The 10,000-nt window shown below is 48.8% G+C and overlaps 1 protein-coding gene across 2 annotated transcripts; it reads left to right on the forward strand.

Annotated features, from left to right (window-relative positions):
• The first annotated feature begins 1,213 nt into the window (after nucleotides 1–1,213).
• LOC135110475 (uncharacterized) lies at nucleotides 1,214–8,984 on the forward strand. 2 transcript variants are annotated; one of them, XM_064022832.1, is made up of 2 exons: nucleotides 1,214–6,258; nucleotides 8,462–8,984. In XM_064022832.1, the coding sequence occupies exon 1, from the start codon at nucleotides 1,487–1,489 to the stop codon at nucleotides 3,281–3,283; it is 1,797 nt and encodes a 598-aa protein (XP_063878902.1). In that variant the 5' UTR covers nucleotides 1,214–1,486; the 3' UTR covers nucleotides 3,284–6,258; nucleotides 8,462–8,984. The 2 variants fall into 2 exon arrangements, 1 of the variants encoding a protein (XP_063878902.1); XR_010273289.1 differs by lacking the exon at nucleotides 1,214–6,258 and adding an exon at nucleotides 6,825–7,412.
• The last annotated feature ends 1,016 nt before the right edge of the window (nucleotides 8,985–10,000 follow it).

Consider the following 10,000-nt stretch of genomic DNA (forward strand, 5'->3'; position numbering starts at 1 on the left):
CCCTACACGCCCCGTGCCACGCTACTCCACTTGAGTCCATGCCATTCATCTACCACTCTATTTGAGAACCAATTTCTTCCTATCTCTTTCTTAAACCAAATTTTTTCAAGCTTGGACCGGTTATATCTCTTTCTTTCCTGTTTGTTGATCCTAAGAATTTTGCTTACGTCCTTCTTGTTATAACGCTTGTGCCTCTTCTATCAAGTCCACACTTAACCTACGTCCCTCTAAAGAATGTAAATTTATCAGTTACAGTCTCGCCTCGTAAGGAATACTCCTCATCCCCTGTATCTTTTTAGTCATTGTACTTTGTACAATGGACCTATATCACCTTTGTACAATGTATATGTACCTTTGTACAATGGACCTTTGTACAAATAGACCTATATCTTTCCTGTAATGTGGTGACCAGAACTGCACAGTAGTCAAGATGAGGTCTGACCAGTTCAAAATATAACTTTTAACACTCCTAAAAATTAGTCCTAATACCCTATTTGCCCTGATTCTGGCCTCTGTGCATTGCTTTCCTAGACGGAGTTTAGAGCTAACTATAACTCCTAAATCTTTTTCGTACCCTGAACCTGCCATAGTTTGCTGTTTATTGTGTACCTATTGTGTGGGTTTCCTTTAGCTACGCTAAGTATCTCTCTCTCTCTCTCTCTCTCTCTCTCTCTCTCTCTCTCTCTCTCTCTCTCTCTCTCTCTCGTGTTGTTTTATTTTTGTGGTTTTTTTTTTATGATTTATAGGTTGATAACAATATACTGTACAACAACAACAAAACAAAAACAATAAAAACAACAACCACAGAAACAACAACAACAACAACAACAACAGCAAAAACAACAACAACAACAACAAGAACAAAAACAACAACAACAGCAACAGCAACAACAACAACTACTACTACTACTACTGCTACTACTACTACTATTACTACTACTACTGCTCTTACTGCTGCTGCTACTACTACTACTACTACTACTACTAGTACTACTACTACTACTACTACTACTACTACTACTACTACTACTACTACTACTACTATTATTACTACTACTACTCCATAAGACATTCCGTTTCGGCGCTATTCTCGTATTTAAGCCAACGTAACAAAATTAGTGTTGTTAATTGTATAATTATATGAAACACGTCCTTGAAGCTGCGGCAGTACACTGGCAGACAGACAGACGTACAAACTAACAGACGAGTGTGTGGTTGTTAGCTAGTTGTGTGAACGAGTGAATGAGCGAGACTTGTGTGAGGCATGAATACGTGTATGAGTGAACGAGCTAGGCTTCAGTCATAAGTGTTAAGTTGAAGTGCGCGGCCTGGCGCAGAGAGATCACCTACCTCCAGCCTTCTGTTCACACCTTCTGTGAATAAACACCCGCACTGTTACCTGCGTTTCCTGTGCCCCTGCTGGTCAAGAGTCGAACATGGCGCAGTGAGTAGGATCAGGACAAGGCTGCAGTGGGTACGGCGCAGAATGGAGAAGCAGTTGGAGGCGCTGGCTGCCCTGCTAGCGCGACAGTCGGAGCAGAGTCAGGCTCGCGAGGAGCGTTTAACCCAGCTGCTGGAGAGAGTGGGGACACAAGCTCCCAGTCGCACCACGGCGAGCAATGAAGGCGAAACCACAGCCCGCAGCACGTCTACCCAGGGCGCGAGGTTCCCGACGTCCGCCACCATCATTCCTCACTTAACGGCGTCAGCATCTTTACGTGAGTTCGACACGTGGCGCCATAAGTTTGAAGGATACGTAACCCTCGCCAGGATAGACTGTCTCTCCCTGGCTGAGCAGAGGGCGGCACTCGCTGCTGTCCTAGACGACGAGTGGACCCGTACACTTCGCTACGGGATAAGCTTACCGAGAGACGCGGAGTTAAGAACCATCCTCGATGCAATGTGTGAGTACCTGCGAAGCCAGCGCAACATCATCATGGATAGAAGAGACTTCTACTCCCGCGTGCAAGAAACGCAAGAAGGTTTTGACGACTTTTTATGTGCTGTAAAGGAAATCGCCAATTTCTGTGACTTTTGCGACCAGTGCATAAACCATCAGCTGCGTGACAGAATTGTCGTTGGGACACGAGACGAAGTGGCTCTGAAACGCATGCTGGAAAACAAGAAACTCACCCTTGAAAACGCCATAGATATTTGCAGAGCATCAGAGAGCGCTAACCAGTGTAGTGCAGTACTAAGGGGCGGCTCTCACTCTTCGAGCCATGGTGTGAACGCTGTCTCGAACTACAGGAAGGGCAGTTTCGGGGGCTCAAGCCCCACGGGCTGTTATCGTTGTGGCAAAGATTGTCGCAGTGACAAAAGGGGATGCCAGGCAATAGATAAAGTGTGTCGTAACTGCGGGAAAAGAGGGCATTTTGCGAGTGTATGTCAGCAGACAGTGAGGAAACGACGAGGAGCTTCGAGGAGTTCCTCAACTGTCTCTCCTCATCGCGGTGCAGGCCCGAGGCGGGGAGCCAGTGCCAGTGTATACCAGCTCTTATCAGGCGTATACACAAAGACGGTGACGGCACGACCTGCGCCCCAGGTGCTCATTACCGCCACACATCCCGCTGGAAGAGACAAGATTACGTGGACTCCTGACTCTGGGGCCGAAACGACCGTTATTGGCCTCGACACGGCAACACTCCTTGGAATCCCGCCCTCCAGCTTGGCGCCCGCTGATGGTGATGGACTTTATGCTGCCGGTAATCACCCCCTCACCTGTGTAGGAACTTTCTCGTCGCACTTGCAACTGGGCGACAGGGAAGCTGAGACTGTTGTGAGCGTGGTGAAGGAGGTGAAGGGGGCGCTGCTTAGCTGGTACGATTCCATCGCTCTCGGAATCCTCCCCGAAGATTTTCCGGCTCAAATCCGACCGCTACGCAGGGAAGAACAGCACACCGGCAACAGCTCCATCAAGTACCCGACCGCCTCGCAGCCACCTCTATCTACGCCCACAGAAGTGATCAGCTGGCCTCATTCCTACGACCCAACGCCACAGCAGCGTGCGGGGCACGCTGCTGCTGTGATCAAGGCCTTTCCCAGCGTCTTCGAAGCAAAGGAAGGTTTACGTGCAATGGCTGGTGGATCCATGGCCATCGAGTTGACAGACGACGCTCGACCCTTCGCCGTAACAGCATCTCGTACAATCCCTTACAATTGGCGTGAAGAAATTAAGAGCCAGTTGGAAGAGCTGCTTAACAAGGGAATCATCGAGAGTGTGGACTACCCTACGGCATGGTGCCACCCCATCGTGCCTGTCCCAAAAAGACATCTGGTGTAAGGCTGTGTGTTGACCTGACACGACTCAACCGTTACGTGAAGAGGCCCGTGTATCCAGTGCGCTCACCTCATGACGCCATCGCCTCGATCGGGACCGGAGCAGTTTGGTTCACCACTCTTGATGCCAAGATGGGGTATTTTCAAGTCCCCATTAGAGAAGAAGACCAGGATTTAACCTGCTTCATAACACCTTGGGGTCGGTACAAGTTTCGGCGAGCGGTTATGGGTCTCGTCTCGTCTGGAGACGAGTATAACCGTCGAGGAGACCAAGCTCTCGGCGACATACCTAACACCATCAAGATCGTGGACGACATCCTGGCCTATGACTCCACCTACAGTGCGCACTTAGCCCATGTCATTCAGATTGTGCGGCGGTGTGACCAGCACGGCATCACTCTCAACCCACAGAAGTTTACATTCGCGGAAAGAGTGGTAGATTACTGTGGTTACTCTGTTTCTGGACAAGGCTACACGACAGACTCAAAGAAAGTTAAGGCAATCTCTGACTTCCCACGACCACAGCACATCACCGACTTACGATCATTCATGGGTCTTACAAACCAGCTTGGAAGCTTTTCTCCTGCTGTGGCTGCAGCTGCACAACCCCTCAGAGATCTCTTACGCCCGAAGAACAGTTGGTGCTGGTCTCCTAACCATGAAGAGGCGTTTGAGAAGGTGAAACAGTGTCTCGTCAGCCCACCTGTCTTGGCATACTTTGACCCATCATTACCAACGATGCTACAGACTGACGCCTCAAGGATGCACGGATTTGGATTCGTTCTCCTGCAGAAGCACAGTGACCAGTGGAAGATGGTGCAATGCGGGTCAAGATTTGTTACAGACACAGAGAGCCGCTATGCAGTAATAGAGTTGGAAATGGCTGCAATCGTCTGGGCAGTCAGGAAATGTGGCACCTACCTGAAAGGACTCCCTCACTTCGATCTAGTGCTCGACCACCGCCCGCTGATACCTCTCTCCTCAATAGCAAGTTGTTGGGAGAAATAGAGAACCTGCGGCTGCAGCGCATGAGGGAGAAGCTTGCTCAGTATTCTTTCACAGCAAGCTGGCAAAAGGGATCGACACACTGTGTGCCCGACGCCCTCTCACGTGCTCCAGTACAGGACCCAGTGGAGGAAGAGGATGCTGCTACTTCTGGTGACCTCGACCCTCTCCACTCAGCGGTCATCTCAGCGTTATCTGCCACCAATGAGGACGGCGTCCGCTTAGCACCACTCCAGGATCAGACTGTGGAAATGGTACGTGCCGCAGCAGCAAGAGACGGGGAGTACTGCTTGCTCAAGAACGTCATCATCGAGGGCTTCCCTGATCATTGCCACGACCTCGATCACCGCTTGCGTACGTACTGGCCGGTGCGCAGTCTGCTGGCCGTAGACGACGACCTGGTGGTTTACGGGCCGAGGCTTCTTATTCCTCACAGCCTCCGCCGAGAAACACTAGAGCGACTCCATGACAGTCATCAGGGGATGGAGCGCACCAAGCGACGGGCCCGACAAACGGTGTACTGGCCTGGTATGGACAGAGACGTTGAGAACGTCGTTTCTGGATGCTCACTATGCCGTCCACTCCTACCAAGCCAAGCCAACGAACCTCTCTGGCAGGACACGGACACACCCAGCAGGGTGTTTGAGTCAGTTTCTGCAGACTACTTCCACGCAGCAGGCCGTACATACCTCGTGTATGTAGATCGCTTGTCTGGGTGGCCTCACGTGTCTGCATGCTCACGTCCAGCATCGGCTGATCAGCTCGTTCGTGTCCTTCGGGGTGTGTTCGCCGACACGGGCGTGCCTGTTCTCCTGAGGACTGACGGTGGACCGCAGTTCACTTCTTCATCGGTACGGCGCTTCCTGGCTCGATGGGGGTGGAGCATCGTGTATCTTCACCTCATTATCCACGCTCCAATGGTCACGCCGAGGCAGCGGTCAAGTCCGTGAAGAAGCTGATCCTCACGACCACACAGCAGGGACACCTGGACGAGGATGCGTTCGCTCGCGGGTTGCTGGAACTGCGCAACACTCCGAGGGCGGAAGGGCGATCACCAGCACAAGTCCTCTTCGGTCATCCTATGAGGTCCTGTGTCCCGGCTCATCATCGCTCATACGCTCAGCAGTGGCAGCGCGCTGCTGATGAGTGCGACGCCAAGGCAGAGCGACTGAGGAAGAAAGCGAAACTTCGCCACGACGCGTCCGCCCGTACTCTTCCTCTCCTGCACCTCGGTGGCCACGTCGACGTTCAAGATCACACGACAGGCCTCTGGGATCGCCTGGGTGTCATCGTGGCTGTTGGGCGAAGGAGAGACTACCTCATCAAGATGGGCAGCGGTCGCGTGATGTGGCGTAATAGAAGACACCTACGCCCACACAGACCTCTTGCTCCCCTTCCTGTCGAGCAGCACACCGCTCATGGCGGTGCAGCGCTTCAGCATCAGGGTCACGAGGAACACCACCATCCCGGCAGCCCGGAGCATCAGGGTAACGGGGTACACCGTGGCCGAGAGCAACCAGAGCGTCGAAGCAGCCGACAGCGTAGGGAGCCGAGACGACTGCAGGTGCGGTGGCACCGTAGCACCTACGATTAGTCGTACGTGTTCATTGTACGCTGTGTTTGTTTTGTGTATATGTACCGTGTTTTCTGTACTTCAATCATTGTAACTTTGTTTCATGTGTTACGGTAGCCATAACAAAGATAAGGAATCTTCCTTATGTCTCGGGGGAGGTGTGTGGTTGTTAGCTAGTTGTGTGAACGAGTGAATGAGCGAGACTTGTGTGAGGCATGAATACGTGTATGAGTGAACGAGCTAGGCTTCAGTCATAAGTGTTAAGTTGAAGTGCGCGGCCTGGCGCAGAGAGATCACCTACCTCCAGCCTTCTGTTCACACCTTCTGTGAATAAACACCCGCACTGTTACCTGCGTTTCCTGTGCCCCTGCTGGTCAAGAGTCGAACAACGAGTAAATAAGGTAAACAAACAAGGGAATAAATAAAACTACGGAAATAAAGCAAGGAGTATTATCCGTTTAGTTTTAATTTATTCGTTGCTAGATATTATTTTTTCCCATAACCAGTTGCTTTTTTTTTTTCAATGCATATTATTTTTGTGCTGCAGTATCTTAAATAGTTCTGCATTTTAAAAAAAGACAAACATAATCCCTTTTTCTCTTTTTGCGTCTCTCCATGGAAGTAATTTTTTTACAGTGCACTTAATGTTAGCAGTAAGAGTGATAATGGCAGCGAAAGCTTAGTAGATAAGCTGTAACTCTGGTAATTAAGTGAATAGATAAAGAGATTAGTAAATTAATGAATAAGACTGAACGCATTTTCCATGTTAAGGAGAGAGAGAGAGAGAGAGAGAGAGAGAGAGAGAGAGAGAGAGAGAGAGAGAGAGAGAGAGAGAGAGAGAGAGAGAGAGTAGTGTAGTTTTATCTTGTAATATCTGTTATTCGTCTGTATTTTCTTGAAGTAAATTGGCAAATTTTATAAAAAAAAGAAAAAAAAAGAGAAAAAGACAACTTTAAATTTAAAGACACCCACACACACACACACACACACACACACACACACACACACACACACACACACACACACACACACACACACACACACACACACACACACACACACACACACACACACACACACACACACACACACACACACACAGAAAAGCACGCACACACACACACACACACACACACACACACACACACACACACACACACACACACACACACACACACACACACACACACACACACACACACACACACACACACACACACACACACACACACACACACACACACACAAAGAATTCCTGTTTATCACATTACTGGTACCACTCGCTAACTGCCACTCCGATAATTACGTGGTATAGGAACAAATATGCGTCAATTAGCCATCACTTAGTACTTTCATTCTCCCTCCGCCTCCCTCTATCAAATGTCTGCTCGATGAGTGAAGGTTAGGGGCATGAAGGGGGTGATGGGCGGAGTGTGGCAGCGGCATCGGGCGCCGCATGACGGTATATAAGACAGGCTGGGATGGGCAGCCGTCACTTGCATCCCAGTTACTCCTTTATTCACTCTCCTCACTCACTCAAGAACTTATAGTCATGGTAAGCTTGCCTCAATTTGATATTTGATTTGAATTTCATTTGTTTTTTATGTGAGTTAGTGTGGTGAAAGTAACACACCTGATGCTTTACTTAAAAGAAGTTGATTAAGTAAGAAGTGTAAGGCAGACAAATACTTGCTTCAAGAATACAAAAGTATATTGCAAAGAAAACACATTCAGTTGTAGATTGATATATGAAGTAATACACTTTGAATAGAGTGAACATAGATTCTTACCAGTGACTAATTAATGAGAAGATGGACAATCACACCAACATAGTTCCTTACTTTACTTGTTTCGTTACCACTGCTAACAAACAAACCTTCCTTTATCCTTACCTGTCACTTATTAAGACTCACACACCTGTACACTGTTTTATCTGCCTTTTCTCTCCCCTTACCTGTCACTAACTAAAGACATGCACTCCTGTTCACTATCTTACCTGCCCTCTCTCCCGCCTCACCTGTCACTAATTAAAGACACACACCTATAAACTATCTTACCTGCCGTTGTGTCTTGCCTTACCTGCCACTAATTAAAGACACACACACACACACACACACACACACACACACACACACACACACACACACACACACACACACACACACACACACACACACACACACACAGAAGCACACACACACGCACACACACTCACACCTGTTCACTATCTTACCTGCCCTCTCTCTCGTCTTACCTGTCACTTATTAAAGACACTCCAGTTCACTGTTTTAACTGCCACCCCTCTCTCTCTCTCTCTCTCTCTCTCTCTCTCTCTCTCTCTCTCTCTCTCTCTCTCTCTCTCTCTCTCTCTCTCTCTCTCTCTCTCTCTCTCTCTCTCTCTCTCTCTCTCTCTCTCTCTCTCTCTCTCTCTCTCTCTCTCTCTCTCTCTCTCTCTCTCTCTCTCTCTCTCTCTCTCTCTCTCTCTCTCTCTACCTGTCACTAATTAAAGACACAAACCTGCACACTATCTATTCTCCCCCATCCCTCTCCTTACCTGTCACTAATGAAAACACACCTCTTCCTTACCTTGCTTTTCATCAACAGAGGTGCCTACTTATGGTGGTCTGCCTGGCTGTCATGGCAGTCGTGGCTCAGGCTTGCTATGGCGGCGGATTTGGTCGTCGATGGTGCAGTGGTGGTTATGGCGGCTATGGCAGACACGGTGGGCTTGGTGGCTTTGGTATTGGAGGCGGCCATGGCAGATATGGCGGATATAGCGGACTTGGACTTGGCGGTATTGGCGGCGGCTCTGGTTTTGTAGGCGGCCATGGTGGATTTCACGGCGGTCATGACAGATATAGCGGACTTGGTGGTTCTACCAACTTTGGTTTTGGAGGCGGCCGTGGTTGATTTCACGGCGGTTATGGCCGCGGTTATGGCGGTAGATATGGTGGTTACGGTCATGGTGGGTATGGTGGTTGATATGGTGGCTATACGTATGGAAAGTAAGGCACCATACAACACACACACCATGTCGCGACACCCCCTACACACCATAACTATGTGAAAGATACACCCACTCCTGTGTTCGACATGTAAGGAATCAAATAAAGTATTTCACTATTTATGTTTCCTGCGTTTGTTTACTTGTAACGCGAGGGATGAGTACAGTGAGAGGAGAGGGAGTGAGGGAGAGGCTTTAGTGAGTGTGAAAAATGGCGGCTGGATGAGGGACTGAGGTTTGTATCTAGATGGAAAAGGAAGAGTGGATGAAGAAGTGGAAGAGGAAGTTGAAGAAATCGGGTGACAAGATTGATATACTATATAGAAAAGGAAAGGATGATAGGATGAGGGAAGGGAAAATGAGACAATGAGGAAAAACATGAAAGATGAGATGAAGGATGAAGATGAGGAGGAGGAGGAGGAGGGGGAGGAAGAAGAAGAAGAGGAACCGGTGTGTATCCTGCCTTCGGTTGGTGTAGGTAAATGAATACCTGACGACACCTGGGGATGGTAATCTGTAGAAACCTCGATGTCCCAGTGCCCTGTGTCCCGGAGTGAGGCGTACTGAATGTCATTGACCACAGACAAGATCAATGGGACGGAAGTGAGCACCAAGGCCACACACCAGCAGCAGATGCCACCACCTTTATCTTTACTGTGATAGGCTGGTGAGGGAAGAGCAGTGAAGTGGTGTATTGCAACCTCTCCTTCCCTCGGGCGTCAGTGAAGGTCGCGCTGACTAAGATATATTTAGCTGACGGTGATCAGCGTCTCAGGCAAGTTCCCTACACGCCCCGTGCCACGCTACTCCACTTGAGTCCATGCCATTCATCTACCACTCTATTTGAGAACCAATTTCTTCCTATCTCTTTCTTAAACCAAATTTTTCAAGCTTGGACCGGTTATATCTCTTTCTTTCCTGTTTGTTGATCCTAAGAATTTTGCTTACGTCCTTCTTGTTATAACGCTTGTGCCTCTTCTATCAAGTCCACACTTAACCTACGTCCCTCTAAAGAATGTAAATTTATCAGTTTCAGTCTCGCCTCGTAAGGAATACTCCTCATCCCCTGTATCTTTTTAGTCATTGTACTTTGTACAATGGACCTATATCACCTTTGTACAATGTATATGTACCTTTGT

The sequence above is a fragment of the Scylla paramamosain genome, chromosome 20 (assembly GCF_035594125.1).
Source record: "Scylla paramamosain isolate STU-SP2022 chromosome 20, ASM3559412v1, whole genome shotgun sequence".
NCBI classification, from domain to species: domain Eukaryota; kingdom Metazoa; phylum Arthropoda; class Malacostraca; order Decapoda; family Portunidae; genus Scylla; species Scylla paramamosain.

Bases quoted from the DNA above. Each gene is read 5' to 3' on its own strand.
- LOC135110475 (XM_064022832.1), top strand. From the start codon at position 1,487: ATGGAGAAGCAGTTGGAGGCGCTGGCTGCCCTGCTAGCGCGACAGTCG.